General features: G+C 39.1%; 1 protein-coding gene across 4 annotated transcripts in view; it reads right to left on the reverse strand.

Moving 5' to 3' along the window:
• The window catches only part of ANO10 (anoctamin 10), a 107,903-nt gene extending 90,284 nt beyond the window's left edge, over positions 1-17,619 (reverse strand). The window contains exons 1-11 of one of the 4 annotated variants that reach the window (XM_042888462.1): positions 17,584-17,619; positions 15,590-15,739; positions 14,396-14,578; positions 13,452-13,586; positions 12,334-12,453; positions 9,707-10,276; positions 8,771-8,826; positions 7,601-7,675; positions 6,563-6,745; positions 2,263-2,454; positions 337-465 (exon numbers count right to left, since the gene is read on the reverse strand). In XM_042888462.1, the coding sequence (XP_042744396.1) occupies positions 337-465; positions 2,263-2,454; positions 6,563-6,745; positions 7,601-7,675; positions 8,771-8,826; positions 9,707-10,276; positions 12,334-12,453; positions 13,452-13,586; positions 14,396-14,578; positions 15,590-15,728 (1,782 nt within the window). In that variant the 5' untranslated portion in view covers positions 15,729-15,739; positions 17,584-17,619. The other 3 variants (XM_042888459.1, XM_042888460.1, XM_042888461.1) reach the window with 3 other exon arrangements.
• Positions 17,620-26,443: the final 8,824 nt, after the last annotated feature.

Below are 26,443 nucleotides of genomic sequence, written 5' to 3' on the forward strand. Positions count from 1 at the left end.
GAAACTCAAGTGTTTACTACGTAGAATTAGGAAAACATAAAACTCAGATGGTCTTACAATCACTCGTACTTAGTCCTTCTACATACTTGTTTCAGATAATGCATTACGGGAAACATTCATAACGATGAAGAAAGTATTGCAGAAGTGAAGCAACAACATTCACAGTACAGGAAAACACAGAAAATAAAAAGCAAGGTTTTAACACTTTGCAGGGAAAACTCTTAAGTCCTTTTAAAATAAGCAGATTTTTATCTACTTACTGATATAATTTCCACTGTTCTTCATGTTGTTTTCTATTAAAACATATATCTGAACTCTATTTGAAGTCAGACTTACCTCTACCAGTGCCACAGTCAGAACAAGATCCATTTTTGAGTCTGGGAAAAGGGCATTCACTTGTGGAGACATTCCAATCAGTATGCAGTTAGTAACTACTGATATTACACTCATAGTTTCAAAAGCCAACTGAAATAAGACACAAACACATTCACAGTTATGACCATTATCTCGGATTTACTCCCAAAGTGCTCTACAAAATTTCTCCCTCCCTCTCCATGAAATCCTCAGAAGAGTCATTACTTTTTTTTTTTTTCCTCTCCATCTTTTGACTTCCATAATGTAGAGTAGCTTGGCAAGTCATCTACACTATGTCAACCACAAAAACGGGCAACAACAACACGACCACAACAAGGTTTGTAATACCACAAAGCACACCTGGCAACCCTGAATTTTTCTGTAATTTAATGCATCTGTGTGTGTATGTGTATTTAAAGACCAGTAACATCCTAGATGGAGGCAATATCCAATCACTTCCTGAAAGAATTCAGAATAATCCTCAAGGAAAAAAAGAAATTAAACAAAAAACATGGTCAGGAAAGCAATCTTAACCTTGGTATCTTCATGACTCAATGTGAACACACAAAAGACTGTGTATCCTTCTACTCTTGAACACACATTTCTTCCAAAATAAAAGAAAAAAGGCAAAACTAGAGGAGCTAACAGTCCCAGCACTCTGGCTTTGTTTCGTCCTTACGTTAAGTGATCAGAAAATGTAGTGGTTCAGAACCTTTCTAAAATAGCAATCCATTTTTCAAGATGAATGCAGCTGTTGGATTTCTTGAAAGAAAGGTTTACATGTAAACATGCGAGTCTGAGGAGCTCTTGTATACAGAGTTCCCACAAAACGCCTGAAAATACAGTATGACAACTGCTTTTGCAATGCAGTGATTACTCATTCCTCTTGAATGAGAAAAGCCGATATGGAAATGTAGCAATTATCACAATTAGCAGAAGTAACTTTCTCCTTGACAGTAAGCTGTTGACTCAGCTCCCATGATAAAATAATTCCAGTATTTCTTCAACAGAAATATTTCAGCCAATGCTCTAACTTCCCACGTAAAATAGATTGCTAACTTCAAATTAAACAAACTACTAATCTATTCTGTCCTCTGTCTCCACCACGCATCAACAGAAAACTTAAACTAGAATACAGATCATCTCCTAGACCTTTCCTCCAGCCTACTTCACATTGCTGTTACAGAAAACTTACATCTTTGGATACAACTGGCCATTCTTTCTACCAGAAACACCTCTGAGTTTGGAGGAGTTCTGCAGAGTTTTTATTGGTCAGAATAAGTTTACCAACACAGTCTACTCAGGAGGTCCCAAACTAGCTGGTGCCAGCACAAGCACATCATTAAACAACTGAGGTCAGAAAATCCTTCACCGACTTCTAGTGTGAAACTGTTTAAGTAGATTACACCTCTGTAGAAAAGTACAGCCTCTTCACACAGATCTAAGCTATTTCAAAATTAGTCAGCTTGAGTACCAGTACCCATGAGAGCACACAGCCAAGCATGACTCAGGATTCTGAGTACTTACCTATCATTCTTCAATTTTCTGAAACTACATGCGATGAGCTCCACGCTCCTGAGATAGCCCACAGGTTACCAATTTCAGAATAATTTTGCTATGAATTACTAGGCAGTACTGTACTGGCAGCTTTGCTTTGTCATTATTGCAACAGAATCACAACATACATACATACAAGTAGTAATGAACGGATTTACTTTCTTTTCAAAGGCAACTGAAAATTACACATGGTTGAAAACCTAACAAAATGTACTACAGTGGGATAATATCATAGGACACTGAAGATGACAAAGTGCCTACTAAAAATTAAAAGCAGCTGATGATGAAACACAGCTTAAATCTGCTGAAATATCATTTATAATAAATGACTAGAAAAGAAACAAAGCTTACCTGCCAAACACCAATATTTGCTGTGGGTTCTGCAAATGGACGCTTGTAGACTCTACACATCTTTAAAGCATCAGAATATATCTCTGTGATGTTGTTTAACACTGCAAAGACAGCAGCCAGCGGATAAACACACGAGAAAAGACTGACGTAGCCAAACTGTAAAAACAACTCCAAGTAATCATCAAAAGTACCCTGGAAAACAGAGGAAGAAAGAAAAAAAAAAAAAAAAGAGCAACTTTTACTCACAAAAAATACATGAAGATGTGGAATTAATAATACAGCTATAAACATGCTTCCTCATGTCAAATTATCTGTGTGGCAATGACCAGCATTAGGAAAAAAGACAGCCTCTCTAGTAATTTTTACAATCAAAACTTTTTAATATGGGGAGGCCAAGGTTCTTCCTTTTGCCTAATGCACTTTCTGTAACATTCACTGATCCATATTACATAAAGTATATGAAGTAATTGTATAAACAGACTCACTCTAAGTTCCTGACTATTCTAGTGAAACAGCTACTGAAAGAGCAGTGTAGGACAAGAAAACAGCATCATTCATGTAACTGGCAGAACATTCTCCTCACAATGCTCTTACTAATAGGCCCAGTACTTCAGACTGTCCAGGAAAGATCTAACCAGAAACATAGGTTTCAAACAGGCAACCCTTTTCTAATATTTCTGCACATCTATTTCAAATGAGTAAGTCAGAATTAATTGCCTACTTGAAGGCTAAAATGTCAAAATGTAGCACTGGCTTCTGAAAGGAACAATTAATGCAAACAAAAAGCCCTGTTCTGGCAAAACTGCAATGCATCTATCTCCTTATTTTTGAATCAATAATTTGGGTACTTAAATGCTGATTAAGTATTCACATGTAGGTCTTTATACATATTTACATAGTAATTTTGTTGTATTAATAATAGTTTTCTGTGATTGCAGCAATTATTCATGAAAACGAAGAATAAACCAATAATTTCTAAAGAAAAGGGTTGATTTTGTTCAATGTGTTCTCTGAACAAAGAGTGATGAAATATCATAAACTACTTAAACCAGGATACAGCTATTTGGTATTCATCCAGACCCACACATTTTCTTCTCTTTCAAAATGAAATAAACCAACAAAACTATCGATAAAGATTTGACAGTAACTGAGATCAGTACAGGAAATCTAACATTAGTTCTGGTTCCATGCACCATAGACACAACTTTCTAACCTTTTGGCTGATGACAATTAAACCAACTGCCACCTCTAGCACCTGGTGCTCTTGTTTTAGCAAACAGGCAGCAGAAGCCAGCAAGCTCAGAAATCAACATGGGCCACTCATTAGCTACATTCCTCATTCAAGCTCATTTTCACATCTCACATACGAACAGGCCTGCTCTGCAGGCGAGACCTTGAGGAGCTGTGTAATGTTTAGATTCAATGAGATTTTTTTCCACAGAGATTTCCTGTATGAACTCTGAATTTTAGCAAGGTCTTCCTTAGGGGCATTTGTGCAGCATCACTCACTGGAGTGGCAGTCACACGTTTGTCCCTGCTATCAGTTACATGTTTCAAGCAAGGAGCAGTGTGTCACTTTATAATTCTCCCCCTGGTAACTGCACAGCACTTCCACTGCTTTCTTCTCATTTTCTTGCTCAGTACCTACCGACTTACCAGCACAGCAGTCTGAAAATAAAACGAGCATTTACTTTTCTCCTATTTGATTTACAACACTTTATGAAGGAAACATCTGACAGGATGTTAACTGTGCTATTATCACTGTTATCAACCTCCTGTTGCCCTAGCCGCAGGAGCAGCACAATCTATGGCATCAAGGAAACACAATCAACAAAGCAACCCAGGATTCAAAATGAACTAGGAGAGAAACAGAGGTGAAATAAGGACTACAAGCTTTTATACCTTAAATCAGTTGAAGGACTGGAGAGACACAAAAAGGGGGTGAGGGGAGAGGGCAAGGAGGGCAAAGAGAAATTAGAATATTAAAGGGTAAGTGAAGAAAGGAAAAGGAAAGAAAAGATCCTGAAACACAGAATTCTGTCAACACTCCTGCTGGACTCCTCAGTTACTATACATAGTCAAATGCTTCCCCCTTGTGACAGATGTAATTTTAGTAACACTCTTCTGCTGACAGCTCAACACTTAGAAACAAGTGGTCTAATACCATGTATACTATATACACAAATACAGCACAATCAAAATATTTAGATTGAAATTAAAATCTAAGCCGTTGAATACACTGTGCACCAGACTGAAACTGAAGCATGAAGCGGGCAACTCAAAGGCAAAGTAATAACCCCACAACTGACCTATTGTTTCCCCTTGGAAAATGATTCAAGGTATGACCACACAACAGGTGCAGATACATCTGATCTGCAAGAGGCACTGGCCAGCAGGATTCAGACACCACACTGGCTTTGTATGTGCCAGCTCAGAACCAGAAGTCAGTTCAGCTCTAGGAGCCACAGCTTACTCGGTCAGGCAAGTCGACACCTGCTGCCAATTCATAGCCCTTGGATCTGTGCTGGCACGTTTTCGGGCTCCTTGCTGGACGATGCTGATTTACCAGTTCAGACACTAACTTGAGGCTTTCTGTCGTGCTCTCCACTGTAAGACAGGTGTGCTCTGTGTCAATCTACCTCCCCATATATAAAGTGAGAAATACCAACACTCCCAGGGAAACATTAGTACAGTTATTCAGCTGCAAAGGTAGTATTTCCATTTCCCACTTCATGGCACTCTCACATTTCAAAATAAATTTCTAACTCTGATGTTCTCTACTTCTTACATAAAAAGTACATGACCTACACCTAATTCTTACTCTGTAAAGGCATAAAGAATTAAATCCCTTGTGTCTATGCTTGCAGCATTTGATGGAACAAGCTGTCAGGCACTCTATAAGGCCTTAACATAGACACTACTGCATTTTGTCAACTCCTCTAGAACACCAAGTAATGAATTCCACCATATGTGTTAAATACAGTGAAACAAATCAACCAAATTCAAATCAAGAAGTAAAGTATGGTGGGGACAATAATATACTAAGCAAGACCTATTCCAAGAGAACTTACCAGTTTAACGTAATAAGATGATACAAATACATCTTAAAACTTTGTGGTTGGTGAGAAGGAAATCCTAAAAACAACACAGGTAAAACTGATGATCTGATTCCGTGCTGTTTGTCATGTGCTTACTGACTACGGAGCCATCAGAAACCGAGATAGGAAGACAGCACAAATGCCAAAGCTGTAATTTCAAGAAGCAAAAGCTTTCAGCAGTAGTATTGGCCTAAAGAGTTGATCTCTTCTGCTTCTTAGGTTGCACTGGCTACTGTGCTCACCAATTTAACCCTTAGAGTAGTTTTATGTTGCCTTTGTGAACGATGACTGCCAAGTCCAGCACAGGAGATGGCCAGAAACACTGCTGGATTAGGAGCAATGTAGAAGATAGCAAGTATAGCAGTTGGGCTATTCCAGGACTGCAGCACCTGTTGTGCCAGTGGGAACACTTCTGGGACCAAGCCAGAAGGTGTAAACAGGCTCCAAAGAACAAGAAATCTCTAGTGAGTGTTAGATAGAGATAGAGAAATAGAAAAGCAGAAACAGCTGACAGAGAGAATGACAAGCAAAAATTGACTTCCTTAAGTAAACAGGAGTACCCAGGTCTTTCAGTAGAAGAAACATGCAGTTACATTTCCGCTGCTCGGTTGTTTGTTGGTTTTGTTTGTTTGTTTTGTAGCCCTTGTAGCTCTTACTACTAGGGCTAAAAATAATTCAAAAGACAACAGTGGAAAAAGATGACTGCTCCAAGCATAATGAAGGGCCTTTGCTCTGGACATAGTAACCCACCTTTTTGTGTTTGGGCGATGTAACAGAGAGATCAATACAGTAAGTAGTAAGAATTCTAAGTTCCACCACATAAGAATAAAATCTAGACACCAGGGCTTCCCTTGCAAGATATAATTTGGGCACTAGGACTCTACAAGTGTAGCTTATCCCCCAGTGAATTGACAAAAATGATCTACTGTTTCAAAAGCAACAATTGCTATCACATTCTATAATGAGAAACAAGCAATTCCTTACTCTGCTCTGCTCTTTGTTTCTAAAAAGAACATTATGACTGTTGCCAAGAGGTCAAACTATACTTATCATGTATTCAGCATTCCTTCTGAAATAAAACAGCTATTTCTACTCTAATGTACTACATTGCAGCTAACAACAATTCACCTGAAACCACTTTTTAGCAGCATATAATCTAGCAAAATATATATTCTAACAACATATGAGCATATTCAACATACAAAATAGGTGCCCATTTCTTTCTCCAAGTTCACTTGTTCCACTAATGACAGGTCCGTATCTGTTTTCAGAGAACGTGTGTGTTTCTTCATCTTCTTCACATGTCTCTTCTGGAGCCAGTAAGGAAGCAGGGATTCTGCAAACTGATTGAGGATCTGTGAAGTTATCAGCAAAGTGGCCAAGCTCTAAAAAAAAAAAAAAAACAAAACAAAAAAAACACCAATTAATAGACTTGCAATAAGTCTGTGATCGTTTCCAATTTTGTGTGTTCTATTAACACTGCAAGTTGTTACACCACAACAAAAGCAGCCAGCATAATAGAATATACTATAGAACATACTAGCAATAGCAAGTGAGAAGGATAGCTGCTCTGGTTCCCATTCTTTGCAATGTGCTGAAAAGAACTAAATAGGTCTTCAGATAATTAACTATTTAGTGGGTCCTCGTATGTCTTGGAGACAGTACAGAAAGTCCAATGAAAGCTGAACACTTAACAATACATCTTTTATCACTAACAGAGGTAAACAGTGGACTTAAAAAAATACATATTAAGTTTCTACAGTCAAAGGAATAATTACTTTTAATCGATTTTCATGCATTTCATTTCAAGCATTATTAACAACAGAAAACTGATTTAAAATACAAATTGTTGTTTCTATTTATTTTCAATTTCTCACTGTAGTAATCAACTTAGTACTCCTATCCTCAGGAGCTTCTCAATAAGAACTATAAAGAAAAACACTTTCTAGCATAAAGGAAGAGGAAATGAACATTCCTCAGCCTCATCAGCGTGAGGGAGTAATCAATTTCTTTTTCTCATCTGCAAGGAGAAAAATGATCGCTCTACATTACTCTGTTATCATTCTGCAACTGTGCGAGATGAATTGAAATATGGAGCTGTATTCATAAGAAAATATAAACTTGACAACAACAATACACACATGTACATATTTAGAAAAACAACTGAAAAATCAATGCTATTTCAAGCAATCCTTTATTTTCCTAGCTGCATCACTGTTTTTAGTGTTTGAGTAACTCACCTGTCTCAGAAGTTTCATATCAAACAGCACAAAAGCAATGTAGAAGAGAGATGCAAAACAATTCAAGAAGTTGAACTGCAAATGAAAATATTTGTTATTATGCAAGTAGAAATTCATGGCTTGAGAAAAAAATGCCAACTATCATCTAACAGTTACTCTGATTTCACAGGGATACAAACTGTCCATTAAATTAAATGTCTTTATCATCTTTAAAACTACATCAGAAAAAAATAATTCTGATCCTATTGATCCTACTCCTATTTCCATTAAATTACCTCAATGCCTTCCTAAAGCACAATATACAACATGTTATACATTTGAACTACGAAATGTGAACACTTAAAACAGCTGTCATCTTGTACTCATCTTCCACAATTTGGCATTGATCTCAGTTCAGGGTGATGACTTTTTTCAAATAAAAATGTTGACAAAATCTATTTGTTGGAAGACATCTCTTTAGATCTGTGTAACTGTTCCTCACCTGACGTTAGCTTTACGTTTAACCAGCTCAGAAGGTTTTATGACCGAGAATAATATTCCCTACTACTAAAATGAGAAATAAGTCACAGAGAACTTTTCTCAAGATTTACAGTACAGTCTCTCAAAACCAATACAAGCACCTAGTCCCCTCCTATGCACTTCACAGTACATATGTATGCACGCAAAAGCAACTTATTCAGAGACCCGAGGTAAATATATCAGTATATGCTATGAGCTGTACGCAAGCAGAATAATGGACAAGTATATCCAGTCTCCTCTGATCAGCTGGTTGAACTTAGTACAAATGCAAGTTAATGTGTGAACTTCTTAAAACACAGTTTACCATAAAATGTTGCAAAAGCCAGAAGGAATCATTCCCAGTTGAAGCCAGGACCACAACAACTAAGAGAAAAATATATATATATATCCAGAGAATGTAACAACTACATTACATATCCAGAATCCTAATGAAAGAACAATCAACTCAAAAACAACAACTAAGCTGTGCAATATAAAACAAGGTATTTATACAGCCTAGCAGTCACTGCAACCACAACAGAAATCCTGTTTAATCAAATTATTTGGCACTGAACAAAACTGAAAGTCAAAGCAGGAATGCTGGGAAAATACAAATAAAACACTGAACTTCCCTTTTTAAATAACCTTTTACTCCTCACGCTACCTACTTACCACTAAAACCTTCAGAATTAAATGATTCTGATATGAAGACTCCAGCCTGTGATTTTCTAAAAAAAAGAAAATCAACAAAATTACTCATTAGTAAACAGCAGAAGCACACACAGTGTACTAAACACTGTTATACAAAACAGGAACATTTTTTCCACCTAGAAATCATTTTAGTAGTAGTGTATTAGGATTAGTCCCTCCAATAATTTACAGCAATAACAATTTGTACTGTACCACCACTTCTTTAGTAGCAGCAATGGCAATGCACAGACCCTGCAACTTCTCTGGTTGCCAGCCTCCATACCCAGATTTTTTCCTATGCTCTGCCAGTTCAGCTGCTAACATCAGATCTTAGCTGAAATAAGTGAGGTGGGAGACAACCAGATGAACTCCTAATCTGTTCACTCTCTCCTGAGAGTGCCCAGAAGAAAATGTTTCAATAAGGATGTGAAATCTCAATTTTCATTATACATACAATATACACAAACATTATTGTAAGACAGTTTTGTTTATGTTTTTAGATTTTATTCTATTATCAGTTCCTCTATCCTCTGCAATGATGTATCAGTACACAAAGATATATTCATCAAACTATGGAGCAAAGATGCCAGGACAGTCTCCTCAGCTGTCTACCTCTAATCTCCTACCCTGATGATCTCACCTCCTCCCTTGGGCAAGCAATATGGCTAATGTAGCCTAAGAAAGAACTAATTCAGAGAAGGGAGACTGGCATCAGAGAGAGGTTGAAGAAGGCACGATCGTCCCTTCTGCTAGACTCAGACCAAATTAAACCAAACATGAAACTGCTATCTCGTCACACTCCGAATAAAAGAAAGAAGTGAAAATGGCCAGCTCTTTTACCTCACAGTAAAGTAAGTCCTAAACATTTGTGATTCTAAATCATAATGTACAAATAAGAATAATAAATAGTTTTCTTACCCCACGATGTTAAGAATTCAGCAGCATACCTATAGATACGGTTCATAACTTCAATCACGACAGCATATATGATACTGGGCACATAGAGCATCAAGCTGCTGAAGGTGGACTTATTCTCCTCATGATAATCCAGAGCCCACTGTTCCAAGTCGAAGTAAATCATCATCACGTACAGCGAGAAGTAGAGGCAAAGGCACACGAACGGTACGGACACCAGATAAATGCGTAACTGTCTCTTAATACTGGAGTACACCGGTTCCTCCTTCCCAGTGACAGGATTGATACCCAAAGCACCGTGGAAACCTGGCCTTGGTTCTTCAAACTGCCTCTTCATCAACAGTGTCCCCCAGCGGTACGTCATCACTGCGCAAATCCGCTTCCAAACTTCCAGGATCACAGTGGACCACAGCAGGTTGAATGTGGCAAACATGACATATTTGTCATAATCTTCCCATGCAAATACATAGTAAGGGATTCCAATGACAGCCATCGGAATCAATGCAAACGTGAAATACTCTAAGAAGCCAAAGTAGAGAGCGATGGTTTCACCAAAGTAGGAGCGTATCTCATCTGCAGAGAAAAATGTCTCCATTAATGAAAGGAATAGATGGAAAAATATACCGAGTTCTTAAACACATCTAAAAACGCACAGAGGCTGAGACATTCCTTTCAGCAGAAAATCAATACACAAACACGCAATCGTTCTCACTGAGGTTGCCTGCTCAAGCGTTCTAGAAGTTTGGATAGTGCAGTCCTAATGGACACGACAGATGCACGACCTCCATGGAAAACAAGATCTCACTTAAATTACCACTAACAAAAAGATTGTAGAGTGCTACCCATCATGATCTAGACATGCCATCACTTCTTAAGATTTAGAAATAACTAGCACACTGAGTTTGGAGTGCTAAAATCTGTTTTAACCTTTGCCTCCCTGGAAGACCAGGTCCTTTATAGTTGTATATCACCGCTACGTATTCACTCACGTAATAAAATATCACGGCCTGTGAACTGACACTGTACTTGTGTTCTGCATGAAAGACTAGTAGATCAAAAGCTCGTGTGCAATGCCAGAATACTGGTATGGCATGCAGCTTACAGAAAACTGCAGCAGAAATTCATAGCTGCCAATCAGATAAGCCTCTGAAAGCTAGAGGAAAAGGCAAACAAACAGAAAAATCAGTATGCCAAAATCTTTTTCAATTAATCAAGAACTTATTATTAAATGAGTTTTAGTATAGACCAGTAGCATCATTTCACACTCCACGTGCACAACATAAAAGAGATCCCTAACTTAGTACATATATAGCAGGGTTAGTGGAATTTACTTTTAAACTGTTTGTGTATTTGATGTCATTCAAAAAGAACCTCTCCTGTATAAACAAGAGAAGAATATAGAGCGGTATCTTCTCGTCTGGAGGCAGGAATTATTGAGCCAGATCCTTAACTTCTATAGCTCAAGGAAGAATCTCAAGTAACCGCTGGACCAAGAGATTATTAAGCAGGCAAACTCTTAGTTTTTTTCTTTTTCATATAAAGTTCACAGCGTTTCAGCAAATTCAAAATTTAACTCTCTCCACATTTGTCAGATTAAAACTTGATTTCATTTTGAACTTTCTCAGTGTATATAATCCACTCAACTGAATCTAGCAACCAACAACTCACGCTTTTGAAAAGCATACAAATCAGTGCAGTTTTGTCAACCCCAGACACAGAGGAGCCTTCCTACCAAAAGTTAATTTGAAAATTAATAGTTTTGCCTTGGTCCACTACTGATTTGCTGATGCGTAGGGACACTTCTGTTAAAAGGAGACTGCTGCTAAGATGGAGCTGTGCAGACACTGAATCAGCAGACCAACTCACCATTTCATGTCCTGAACTCTGTCAGGGGGCTGCCCAGAAGAACAGTGGGTGAAATTTTAAAACTCAATATTACAAGAAATAGTCATGGGGTCTTTGAACTGCATGCTCCAGGGTGTTTGAACTGCTCTGCTTGGGCCAAAGGTCTAGATAGCACAGAACTTCTGCAGCCTCAAGAAAGAAAATTGTTATAAACTGAGAGACAGCAGCCTATAGATCCTCTCAGGCTCCTACTTCATCCCAGAAAAGTTGCAGTGCTAGTCATCATAGCAGAAGATGATCCTACAGGCACTTTAGAATGAAGAAGAATTTGATGAAGTGACCTTGACTATGCATGTCAGCAAGTCCAGATAGGCTAGAGTCAAGAAACTATTTACAAAGCACCTTCTTGGCTCCAAGAGAAGTAACAGCAAGTCTAAGTGAACTTCAGTCCATGATAACTAACAAAGCATCTTGGGCAGAAAGGTAATATTAGACAAGGTGAACTGTAGTGGGAATCTGGGAAGGTGACAAGGCAAACTCAGTGAAATGGGAATGTATCAAGGTAAACTATTAGTGAAACAGGGAGACTGCAAGGTGAATTCCAAGTGAAACAACTGACTTCTTGTTACAATACTTACTTTCCACACAGGAGAATCACTTTTATAGAGACTAAACGATGGAGTAGTAGTTGGGAAGGACCTTTGGTCTTCTCACACCAACTGAAGAGAAAATTCCTCCAGAAGAAACCCTGCACTTTATGCGTAGCAGAGCAAGTGTTCACATACCTAAAGGTTGATAGCCAATTCTGACTCGGCCATACCAGGTGTGTCGGAGCTTTTTCAATTCTTCTCTGTCATGGAGTGGGAAAATCTGAACTAGAATGCCATTGGTCAATAATCTTCTCACTAGAAGGAAAAAGAAGTACTAATACTCTTGCCAAATACAAGAAAGTTGATATCAGCAAATGGGTTACATTATGTATTTACCAATCCTAAATTTCCCTTGAATTTTCTTAGGTGACAAACAGTTACGGATAAAAACACAGTTATTAAAATGATAATGGGATTCTAGAAGAGAAACTGGCTCCTAAAAAACCGTAGCATCTCTATCAATACACTAGTTGAAGCTACCATAAAGATAGTGCTCGGGGCATGCTCTATCCAACACTCGCAGGTCATAAATCCACTCTTGAAACAATAAACATATGTCATTCTACCAACATTCTTCACCCCAAAAAGAAGCAAGTAAACTTACTATCAATAAAATATTTATTCATGAACAGGAGCACATTTAACTCAATGACTTCCTGTGGCATTCCCCTGTATATTTTGTTAAAAAAAAAAAAAAACAGTTTGGCGGTAGGTTTGGGCATTTGCTTTTTTTTTTTTTTTTAAAGCACAAATTATTTGGGTACCAACTAAAAATAATAGATAACATCAACTTACTTGAAAATTTATTCAACTAAAAAGAATGTAAAGCAAGAATTTCAGTCTCACAGGAAGGCTCAGGATGCAATGATCCTATGGAATTCATCTGGTCCAACCTCCTGCTCAAAGGAGGTCCAGCTTAATTCAAGCTGTGCAGGGTTTTGTCCAAGGTCACTAAGATCTAAACGTCTTCCAGGGCAGAATTCCCACAAACTAAGATTCTGTTCCAATACTTGATTTTTCTCACTGTAAAGAACATTTTCTTAATATGTACTTGGAATTTCCTTTGTTACACTTTACATTCATTGCCCTTTGTTTCATCATCATGAAAATCTGAGAAAACAAGATAAATTAGTAGTGTGATTTACATCTCAAGAGTTTATCTTAATTGCAGGAAAATTAAGGTTTTTTTCCCCACCATGAAGACTGTCCTAAGTCAAGATGCTGAGACACAGACAACAAACTACCTTGCTTACCAATTGATTTTCCTGGATATAGCTTCGCCTGTGGATATCCAGGGATCATTTTTTCATCCCTAGCTCTCAAGTTTTCAAGCTCATGTTTGATGATATACTGACATTCTGACATTGTAAGGAAATTGTGATTATCATCTAAATAAAAAAAGAAGGTAGTAAGAAATTGTGCAGCATAATAAGACAACCGAGGCAGCAAAAAATCACCAAAAAAGACCAGTCCAACAAACACCTTTTAGCAAAACCTCCACTTATTAAAATGAACATCATAGGAAGAAGCTTTCTATAACTAGCACACATTTGCTACTGCATTTTTGACTACTTAAGTGAATTAAAAGAATGAATTCAAACACAAAGAATTACGAACTGTTGAAGACTGGGATAGTGTACCAGCAAATACTAGACACTGTTGACTTGCTGAAAGACTCTCAGTTAGGTTTCCACTATTTGCCAAGCTCAGAATCTCTATATTCATTTCTGCTACACAGTTCCCAAAGTATTTTTCAGAAAACTAAAAATGAATAAAACCATAGAATCATAGAATGGTTTGGGTTGGAAGGGACCTTTAAGACCATGTAGTTCCAGCCCCCCTGCTATAGGCAAGGACACTTCCCTCTAGACCAGGCTGCTCAAAGCTGCATCCAGCATGGCCTTGAAAAATGCTTGCTGCTTTTCGGGAAGCATTTCACATCAATTATCACAGCATATTTTCTTTACTGTTTATAGAACATAACGATAAACTATTTGAGACAACTAATTGTGATGAGAATACAAAAATAAGGTAATATAGTATAAAACTTTTTCAAAATAAATCCCAGTTTTTCAAGAGCTATGTTAACAATCCTATCATAACACCGCTCCAAGGGATAAACATGAAAGATTTAATAGTGAAACTGATTATAAATGTACTCATAACTTTGTAATGATAGAAGTTTAATAACACTCACCTGCAAAGTCTTTGAAAGTTTTTCTACTGCTGTATGTGAAACTTCTCATTGAATTATCATTACACTCCTTCACCAAACCCACAGTTTCAGCTCCCAGCAACAGCCTTAAATAGGAAGCTCCAATTAGATAAATATTTTCATCTCCATCTTCTGTAACCAACGGTTTAATCAGTAGTTGTGCACCTTTGAAGTAATACAAGAAAAATAGGAACAGAATGCATAAAAATTATACCTAAAGAAAACTGTATCATACACCTATCATACTGGCCCTAGTCATCAGGAGCACTGAAGCTGTATCCTTACAGCGATGAAGAATTAAGGTTTCAACAGCATATGGTGCTCAGAATTTTGCAGGGTTACCCTCTGCTGTAGTATTGCTTCTGTGGAAGCGTTCACTGAAAATTAATTGTAAGAATGAGGACAGTCTGGATTTACTCCTGTAATGCTCACATCACATCAGCAATCATTGCTTCTGCAGTCCCATTAGTTTTAAGAATACTAGGTGTCTGAAATAGGCCTCCAAGCAAGTCTGTAGTCACAGATCCAAAATCTGCAGAAAGCTTACTGACCATCAGATGTCAGATACAACAATCATAAACAGTGCCTTTCCAAGAGAAAAGAAAAAATTCTAAAGATTTACAAAGCAAAGTTAAACTGACTTCAATTCTTGGAAGCATATTGGAACACCAAGAAATGAAATATTCTCTGTGTGAAAACATACAAGGTAGAAAAAAGATAATTAAAAGCCAACTTGAATTTATCAAGATTAATTTGCTTCCTGCTAACTCAGTTTTATTCTACAACATGAAGCCAAGGCTTGAAGGCAGAATAATAGATGCACCGCACCTTCATTTTGGTAATTATTTGATAAGATTTACAACTTTCTCTTAGTCAACATGAGAAACACACTCCAGAAGATGAACACAGGAAGTAACTAAGTTACTAAAAATCTAAGTTGCATGAGTTTACTCCTCTTTCACAACTAAGATGGAAGGATTCTAAACTTCAGCAGGCACATGACCTTACGTCACTACTCTCAAATGACACCAAGCAACTTCAAAACTGAAGAATGGAATGGGACTAGCTAAACAGTAATTACGTGAATGAATCACATGAGAACTATTTTTTTGTCTGTCTTCATATTATGACAGCCAATCTATCACAAAGTTTTACAGAAGATCCTGTTACACTCACCTCCATTGGCTTTTTTGTCCACTATTCTTTTAGTGAACCATTCTATGGTTTCCTTTTTTGTGCCTTTTGCAAGCTCAATTACTACCAGAGGCCTGAAGTTAGGCTCAAAAGTATCCAAGAAAGACCAGGTTTCCTTCATCTTTTAAGAACCTGTTAAGTATATAAACAAAACAAAAATGACAGTATATCAGCATATATCTATATTTATATATAGATAAAAGATATGAATGTAAAGAATGTAATATTTTACTACAGTGAGTTACACGTGTCTGTCTTAGCACAGTGGCAGATGACCATTTAAGTGGACCAACTGAAGAGAGTACTACAAAGCATTTGAATAACCCCTGACCGTCACTTAGCAAGATACTTTCAATCTTTTGGGCCATGTACATCTCACTATCCAAGTTTGGAAACTGTTTTTGCTATGTATAGCAAAGAACTGTTTTTTGAGAAAGAAAACAAATACATAAAAACAAAGTAATAAGGAAGAACTAGCATAAAAGCTCCAGCTTGCAACTTCCTACAGCATAATAATCATCAGCAAATGAAAACACTGACAGAAGAGAACATTAGTCAAACAGCTATCTAAAGTAAATAAGCTTTTCCTGGTAAGAATGCAAACACATTATACATTTATGGAGGTACTTTCTCAGCTAATCTTGTGAAGCTTTAACCAAGTATTCCAAAGAAACTTAAAGCACCTCTGGTAGGTGAGCAGGGCACTTCTCATACAGACAAGCAAATTATGCTCGCAGCAATTAAAAGATTTGCTGAAAGTCATATGCCAAGCATTCTGTGACAAAGTTCGGTCATAAAGTGCTAAGCAGCAGCACAGACTATTCAAGTATAATATTAATCACCAAACTGAACTGTTCAGTCGACACTATGCCTTCAGTTCTTTATAGAAACGAATCTACAGTGATAATTACGTGATTCGGATTTACAGCTCTCAGCCTGAGCATGCAAACATTTAAAGAAAATGCATTAGACTAACAAAATACTTTTAAAAGATTTCTGATGCAAATCTGTACAAGCAGAATGAGTCAGACAAAGTGCAATCAGTGTCATAAGGCATTGCAGTCGTGGTGCCAGCGATTCACTACGTCACCCTGACAAGTCATTCCACCTTACTGCTTCACTTTCCATTGTTGTTTTATGTACGTTTATACATAAAGACAGTAACTGCCACACTGTGCATGCTTCAACACTGAGAGGCACCGGTACTCGGTGAACACTGCACGCATCCCGTCAGAGGAGCACTGCTGGGTGTTCCAGCTGCAGCGGGGCCCGCACCAGCCAACTTCCAGCCATCCCTTCCAGCCTGAGCACGGCCTCTGCACTCACAACGCGCTTCTGGAAACTCGCTCCTACCGCTTATCCGCAATCCCCGCGGTCAGTGCAGTGCGCGAGCAGGACCACTGTTAGCTGTCACAGCCTGATTGCTTCTGAAACACAGAGGTGCACTGAAGCCCTCTTTAAACCTGTGCTTGCGAGGTCGATACCACAAACCCGGTTTGATTCGGCACATGCAAGACCCAGCACCGACATAACGACCCAGCGGGACATAACGAAGTAGTCAGTGCACACAGCCTCGCACAGACTCGGTCGGACCCCTACTCTCCCACTTTCGCACAGCGGGACTCACACAGAGCGGTAAGCCTGGCTAGCGGGACACGAGTTCTGCCCAGCCCACCGGGCCACCGGGTCACCGTGCTGCCGCCGTGTGATGGCGGCCCAGCAGGCCGGCCCGCCCGCTTCCCTCAGCAGCCCTCTCCTTTCCAGGAGCCGCACGGCCGCAGCGCGCTGACAGACGCGACCTCTCCCGCGCAGCAGCCAAGAAGCAGCCGCCCCCAGCCCCGCCCGGACCCCCAGCCCGTTACTCTCCCCGCCCCGAGAGCCTCACGGGTTGGGCGGACGGGGGCAGGCTCCTCCCCCGCGACGGCGGCGGTAGCGGCGGCGCCGGCAGCACGGCCCACCACCCGATTCCCACTCACCGCCGGCTCGCGGCGCCACATCCGCAGGGTGGGGCGGGCTCCGGAAGGCGGGCTCCGCGCCTGGGCCGGCCCTCCTCCTCCCATTGGCGGAGGCGGTGCTGCCCGCTCTGTCCGCGTGAACTCTCGCTTCAGCCTTCTGTCTTGCGCGCCCTTCGTACCCATGTTGTCTCCTCTCAGGCCAAGGCTTATATCTGGAGATCGAACTTAAAAATCCTGCGCTTCGGCCTGATATAGAACTACAGAATCATCAAGGTTGAAAAAGACCTCCAGCATCACCTAGTCTGTCAGCCCACTGAGCACGTCCCTCAGTGCCACATCCACACGGGTCTTCAACACCTCCAGGGACGGTGACTGCACCACCTCCCTGGGCAGCCTGTGCCACTGCATCACTGCTCTTTCTCAGAAGAAATTCTTCCTCATATCCAACCTGACCCTCTGCTGGTGCAACTTAAAGTTGTGCTGATAATTCCTTTTCAATGTGTCCATCTGTAGCAGAGAAGCACTAAGAAACTGCACAAGAGGATTCCCTCGCAGCTTCATAATGGTTTATCAGGTAAAATGAGAGCAGTACAAACCAGCTGCCCACATGCTGACTCCATTTGTACCTATCCACGAGAAGGAGACTGCAGGTCAAAGCCCCCAGGTTCAGAGTTTATTCAGAACCGATGTACAGACCAACAACATGTAACAGCTGCCAAGGGGTAAGCTTTATCCTTGCTCTAGCATCTGACTGTTATTCAGCATGCATTTTTCAGATATTTGGAAATGTATTTGCATTTAAAATGTTTAAATTTTAGAGAGGAGAATAGGGATTATACAAAATGTCAGTTTCTGGTACTGAATTTTTCTATTATAGCCTTGAAACAGTAAGGAAGTAGGGCATCTGGGCAACCACGAATCTGTGAATACTTGAAATTCAGGTACTACATGCTGCACTGGGCAGTAACAGATAAAACCTATAGTTCAGGCAGGATGTACTGGACTTTTCAAACTATCTCAGTCTAGTCTGGCTCCCAGTGGCCTAACTGTACAGTTTATTCGCTGTTCAGTGTCTCTGACTGTGAAAACTCACCTCCTGCAAAGATAGTGTGGAAAAAACAGGGACGTACATTTAACAAAGGGGATTTTTAGACTCACTTTATACTTGAGTTTTGTTTGAAATCTGATTCCAGTGCATCACATCAGAATCTTCCAATGTCTCTGTGGGATTTGGTCTCTGTTTTTTAGGAGCTGTATGGCTTTCTTGGCCTGACATCTGCCCTGACGCCTTCTTCACATTCAAGCTTCCAGAGTAACATTCCATTATCAAATTATTTTGTCCCTATGCATAGAGTCATTTAAAATCATTGTTGTTTCTTACAGCAAAGTTGTTGTTCCATTTGGTAGGGTCATTTAATGTCAGTATTCCAGCCGCATTTCTCAAATGCTGTGTATCCACTAGGTGTCACATTCTTGCTGTGCAATGAATTCTTACCAGTACACAACGAGCTTTCTAAAAGGTTTACATTTTGCTAACTGATGAAGGTTACCGCATTACCTCACCTTTGCAAAATGACAACGGAATTTGTAATCATAGGGCGGGTGTGCCTACAGAGCAATGTGTATAAGTACGCACTGCTGGCACAGTGGAAACAGTCTGACCATGATGGCAAAAGGTGAATTACTTGTAACAAGTATGTTCTTTTCCAGTGACTAGAGTGTTTTCATTAGGATTAGCTAATTAAAGATGGATCAGGTTTGCCCACCCTGAATTGCCAACTGCACTATAATTATAGCTAAGTATAATCCCAAGCTTGCATCCATCTGTTGCTGAAGTCCAGTCTTGTGATTGTTAGCTGCTTATAGCATTTTCATGGTCTGCCTCTGTCAGTCACAAAGCAGACTATAGCAACAGTATAACGGATGAGCCACAGTAAGGAGAAAAAAATACAAGAGAGACAAAACAGAATCCGTCAACATTTCAAGACAGGAGCATATTTTGATTCTATGGTTTATCCTCTTCCCCCTAGACTACAAGCTACCATGGTACTTAACTAAATTAACAGGCCATTCACTGGGAAATGAAATTCTCTTTTACACCTCACTGAAATCATGCTCACATTTGGAGTATAGTTCAATGACTAGCGGCACCCATCCAGCATCTCACTGCTACTGAAATGGTGAGATCTTATCCATATACCAACATTACAATTCTCTTCTCTCTGTGCCCTCATTGCCAGTTCTAAGGTCCCATAATTACACCAACTCTGGCACTCATCAGAAGGATCTCTGGGTCCATTCAATTTGCCAGCTCCTATAAGTAGTTTTCCATGTTTTGCTTTATTCCAATTTTGTGATTTAAATTGGCTCAAAGGCTAGATAAGACCAAGAGCTGCCATAAGGTAAGCACTTTTCCATACATCAAACATGATAATTCAAATACATATAGACATGGTACGACAACCACACTTGACACATAAATGAGATGAATATTTTCTCTTATTTGAAGTCACACAAAGGAATAACCATTTAAGATTCAACTTTACTTAGGGGTATAAGCATTATAGAACAAGTAAGAAGCAATTAACAGCAACACATTCTTCCCAGTCACATGCTAATGACATACTGATTTCAGTGTAAAATGGATGGTGAGACATCCAAAGTTTAGAGTTAACTGGTAATTACATTACATTTTTTGTAATTAAACTTACATATTTGTTACAGCAAGATTTGGTAACATTTTACCCACCTTCAATTGTTCTTTTTTATTTTGTTTTTTTTTTCCTGGTCAGATTACACAGGATTATACGGGATTTTTCCAACAGTATGATAAATACTATTAAAATGTTTGTATTTTCCTGCAAATGGAGAGGAAAATATTTTTCAAGTCACATCTGGCACAATTTTTACATCCTGCCAGGAATTGCCACATAAGTGTTCTCAGGCAGACCTAGCATTGTTGGCATCAAAGCATGGAAGCTTTGTTTCATAAACACTGACCAATATGATGCTGATCAACTATAAACCGCAAGGCACAAGGAAGATAGAACTCTTCCATTTTCTGCTGGGTCGAGCTAATTAGAGATATCTAATTTTACTGAAGGTCAAGAAAGAGCAGCAAACAAACAAACAAACAAACCCTGTCCTGTCAAACCACATGGAAATAGCATTAAAAAAAAAAGAAAATCTGCCTAAGCCTTAGAAGAGCTAAGAGAAACCGCTCTCAAATTATTACCCAGAGAAAGCTGGTAAAAAATCTACATTATATATAAATCATTGTTTATATATGAATTGATGGGAAATGAATTAAATGACATCAAGATTCAAAGTTTATTCCACCTGGGCAGAACATATTTGGTGTATTTTTTAGGCCAGATGTGCCTCAGAGAAATCCTTGACTGATGAGCTGCTTTAGTGAGGAAAATTATGCTAACTCTTAACTAGGTTGCTAAATTATGAACGTAGCAAAAGAGCTTATCCAAGGTTTGGGAGAGGCAAGTTCAGGAAGTCAGTATTTAGTATTTAGCCTTTCCAGAGTAGCATTTGCCAAAAGTAACAAGGTGATAAATTTCCTTATAGTCCTACTCACAGGGCTCTGAATTATGAATGGTCCTGGGAGGACTGCAGAAGTTAATCATTTCAGTTGTCTTTCACCCTGTATGCCTGAATTCAGCTGCTTTTCAGCTGCTGAACAACTGCAGATTGAGGCCTTCAAGCAAACCAAAACCAGACAGCAGTAATATCATCAGCTGTTCCAGACTACATTAGCGGTGCTTCATAAAATATTTCATATGTTCTTACAGACAGCCTCCTGAAAGAATCTGGATAAAAAGCATATGCTACATCTTCACTATATCAGTCTGTGTTACTCTAACTTTTAAGTACTTGAAGCATAAGTTGGGAACTAGCCTTTCATGGAGCTCTTGATTGTGAAATGATGAGTTGTGTAAGCTTTTATAGCCAATACTTCAAATCATCATAAACTGATTTCTCTGGGGAAATGCATTGGCTTATCCAGTTAGGCAAGGGCTGTAGCACTGGCATGCTGCTGTCAAAACAATCACAGATTTGACAGCTGTTCAACAGGTTTAAATCTAAAGACTCTGAGCTCCGTTTTCCTTTCGTACAGCATACACTGCTGCATTGTATGATGTATTTACAAGTCTGTTTATCATTTCTCTGCTTACATGCTGTCTGCTAGTATGACCTGTACATTTATTCACTTGACTGTTCTCACCACTGCTTGGAAAATAGCAAAACTAGTTAAATCCATTAAAGTACAGATATCCTATTTCCATTCATTCCTATTTCTGAAGACCCAAGCTTGTCATTACTACTGATGTCAGTCTATTTTACACACTATTTTTACACACTCAGAAACATAGCTTCCTCTTCATTTTCAGACAGTCCCCATTGATGCCTACTGGCATTTACTCATCCAAGGTTCCAAAATCTAAATAAAAATCACAAGCCTTCAATAAATCACTCCCTACTTTAAAAAGCTGGATGTTTTAGTCACCAAACTTTGCAAAGTTAACTCGCAAACCATTGGAACTTGGCCCCTTAGGAATCATCAACACTATGAACAAAATACTGAACTCATGAGAAGAATAATATTATCTGAAATGACCAGTGAAAGACTGCAGAACAATTACTGAAGTAATTCTAGCTGTTAAAGTGGATGAGTCAAAAGAGAAATTATTTTGCTTGTAATCTCTTCTTGCAGGGCTAGCAAGCAAAGTAGTATCAGAACAAGGAGGTGTGCATATGTTATTGTTAAAAGACTGCATGTGCTGATCTGCTTTTTGCATCTAGCTAGTTTCTTCCTAAATACAAAATCTGGTACAGTTTTTCACCATCTGAGTCCCATGTGGCCCAGTCATCAAACCTTCATAACACGGGTTAATAAAGACACATGGTAAATTCTGCCAGGGGACACTAAGCACTTGGTGAAACTGAAAAAATGTTTAACCTGACCTGTCTGCTCTAGTCATACGTTTAGAAACATGGGAGATATTTCTTCCATAAATTCTACCTTACTGGAGATTCGAAATTTATCATTATTAGTATCAAGTGCTCTCCTTAAAATTTAGCTCTCTAAGTCTGTTCAGAAAAATTTTATCATCAAGGTCATTGAATTTGTCTTTTATTTCTGCAGCACATAATACTATAATTTGATTTGAAGCACGCTTGTACCAGACCTAATTTTAAAAAGCCTGTATTTTAGTGAAAATCATCTCCAATCGATAATTAGAAATGCAGTGTGATAGAAAACATGAATCCTATTTCTGTTCTCATTTAAATCCTTCTGAAGCAGATGTCTCGTGTTTGTCAAGACATAACTAGAGACTAATATAGTTCTTGCCCCGTTTTGAACTGCAGGAGAGCCTGCTCCTTCATACTTGTTCAACAGTGAGATAAGTTAAGGCAAAACAATACATTGAGAAGGATCCTCCCTTCTCAAAATCAAATGTCAACTAAAGTGAAAGTCAAGAACTGCCCTTAATTTTTTTTTTCTCCTGAGGGATTGAGAGGTGTGTACTGAGAACAAAGCATAGAATGAAAGTTCTGTTTTGTCTTCCTTTCATTTTTAGGAAAAATAAAATTGTTTCTTTGGTGTTATGTTATGTAACCAAGAATCTGTGTTTAACTCAGATTTAGCGAGAGCGACAGGTGTCTGGGTACAGAGCATCTTTCTTAGTCCAGCCTGGGTGCAAGTGGGTGTATTTAAAGCTGTATGTGAGTCACAGCAATCCCACTGGTGTTGCATGTAAGGTCCTACATCTCATGGGAATCTAATCCAATATATTTACTGCAGTGCTGGGGTGGATGGAGTCTTCTGTCTTCTGCACAGGGCCACGCACTGGAGGTACACACCCTGACTGCACTGAGCTATGTGGCAAGACCCCACTCCCTCAAAGGTCACGTAACCTAGGCTAGCATACACAGTGGGATGGGCCAGCAGCGCTTCCAGAAAGACCTACATTCCTTGGCCGTTAGAGAAAGCCACTTCCTCACAGACAAACAAGACTGATGTCTCTGAGAGTAGAAGCAGTGCTATGCTACTAGCACATGTTCCCAGTGCTGCAGCAGGAAACTATGTGATAAAGGCTAATGCTGAGATGTGAAAGGATCCTTTCTTTAATCCACACCTGCAACAGTACCTACGATATCCCACTTAACTGTGACAGAACTTGCTTGCTCTTCTTGACATTCTGGAAATGCTGTGAAATACTGTGTGACTGTCAGCCCTCAGTTATGTTGTCACTAACACAAGTGAGAGTATCAAGCAGAGCTGGTCCTGTGTCCCAGCTGAACCAGCTTGTCTGAATTTAAATCCTTCCTCCAGACTGAGATTATTTCATGTGTCCACAAGTAGTCACTATAGCAGTGCAAGAGCACAAGTAGCACAAACAAGACACTCCCTACAGCATTTACAAATGACTGAGCTGAAAGGCTGCTTTTACTGGTGTGTAACAATTGTGTTTAGAGAGATGGCTATCCACATGACAGATAGGCATGACCTGCTGTGTGTGTCTGGAAATGTAGATCTGTGCAACAACTAGTAGAACAGGCTGTTCTGGGCCCATCCTTTCTTAATATGGTTGTGTACTCTGAAACCATTGAGAACCGATCTGGTTTCAGAACTTTATTGGAATAGTTTGAAACCCACACTAACCTAGGCTTGAAACACACCAATATAAAATATTCAGGGCTCTGAAACATTTCCAAAAAGCAGGAAAATTGCTAAGGGCAGAATTAGGGCAAGTAACGGCAATATTAAGATGATGTAATCAAAGAACCTCACACTGAAGGTAACAATCCACTTGGCAATGCTAATACAGTATGATACAAGATTCCAGGTATCAGCATCATCTCAATAGCAGAAAAACATCTTGTGAGTATTTTTAGCTTTTCCATATCTCTTGCTTGGGCAGCTACTAATAAAGTATAACCCTGAGTTATCCAATACCTTTTTTTCCTTAATATTTAGCAAAGTAATCAAACATGCATCCCTTCTCATCTGACATTTTTAAAGATGCAAAGGTGTGAGGTATTTTGCTTTTGACAGACAACAGCCATGCCTCAGTTAGTTAGATGGTCTTTCAGGAGGACTCACAGAATCACAGAATCACAGAACTGTAGGGGTTGGAAGGGACCTCCAGAGATCATCGAGTCCAACCCCCCTGCCAAAGCAGGTTCCCTACACCAGGCATGGGGAATTCCCACTCTACTCATGCTCTACTCCACATTTTTCAGAATGGTATAAGTAAAACTGCATATAGGAGTAAGAATACGTCTGCCCAAATTAAAATTCTATTATTATTATTATTATTATTATTATTATTACTGAAATGCTTACTTTATTCTTGTTATCTATTTTTACTAATCTAGAATTAAAACAAAAAGATAAATAGTACAGGATGCTCCAGGAATTAACTTGCAGCCACATCACAAATACAGAAAGGAAATTGAATTAAATATCTGTTTATCTATAGACATTGGTATTCCTACAAGCTATGTAGTGATTTGTCATTACTCAGTGTAATGGTGTCATTTTTTGCATCTGATTGTAAAGAAAAGCAAGACTACCAAACTGTTCAATACTGCACGGAATATACTGTATATAAAACCATAGAGATATTCCCAGCTCAGTTCTCTTTTTGTCAAAGGTGTTAGACAAAAAAAATACATTTAATAGCCTGAAAAAAAAGTATTAAATTACAATTCAATTGTATCATCCAAAGCATGGAAAAAAGCAAGATGAAACCTAGTGTCTCACTTAGAAGAGGAAAGTGTATCCAAGCAACAGCATCAAGACTCAAAAGAAATAGGTCACGTAAAGGGAAGCACTTAAATTTAGTAATCAAATGTATATTCAACAGCAAAGATAAATAAAGGTTAGTGAAATAACTTCAACGTCAAGAGAAATGAAAGAAACTAGAAGATGCCTGATCAGAACATTCTCTGAAACTGGAAGAGATCTGAAGCAAATGCACCGCTCTTGGAGGCAGCGGTGAAACTGAAAAAAAGCTTCAGGGCAATTCATTGAGTTAAATTTCTATGGAGCATAAAGTAAAACTGATTTTGGCCCAGTAATTTACTTTTGATCAGCTTTATTTCTGAAACTTGATTAGAGCTGAAGTCGGTCAGGTCTCTGTACACATGCGGGCGGAAGCCATGATGGGTGAAGATGTTGGTACAAGAGTACAATGTCAAAGCATTTACTAACATCACAGGGTCTCACAGACCACCATTAGGATCTGCTTTTGATCCAAATTAGGCTAATGATAAAACTCCTGTAGATTATGCAGAATCAAATCCTTAATTTAATAAAAAGACAAGATCTTCAGCATCCCACCTTGGACAAAGTCAGTTCAGCTGAAGAACTTGTTCACCAAAGAGGATCTTAGCCAGAGGTGTGAATGACAGCTAGCTGCTATGCGGCGCAGATGTGGTCACACCAAAGGCATAACTGTTCCACCAACAGGTTAGAAAAAATGAAAGCCTGTCCCTCCACTGAAAGTTCTTTTACAGAATGTGCCATTGAGTGCTCACGGATGGTATTTGTTGTAATAGCGGAGTTTCTGCCACCTCAGATGAACCAACTCTGCCATTCACAGAAGCTTCTCTTCTATCATCGAGCTGCAGGTTTTCCCACCCACAGGTAAGCTCTGAACTCCATGAGCGCTCCACACCCCGATCATGCAGCTGTGAGCTGGGAAATAGCTGAATTAGGACCTCAGATCATCCAGGAAAGCAAAAGGCTGCCTCCAGGAGTACCAGGGTCATTTGTCTAACTATTCCACCTGTCTCAAGACTCAGCAAGAGCAGTAGCCCAGCCTCTGCCTCTCACAGCACAAATTCTCACCATTCTGTT

This window comes from Lagopus leucura, unplaced genomic scaffold (assembly GCF_019238085.1).
Source record: "Lagopus leucura isolate 7727_CA_CO unplaced genomic scaffold, USGS_WTPT01 Super-Scaffold_100157, whole genome shotgun sequence".
In the NCBI taxonomy this organism is placed as follows: domain Eukaryota; kingdom Metazoa; phylum Chordata; class Aves; order Galliformes; family Phasianidae; genus Lagopus; species Lagopus leucura.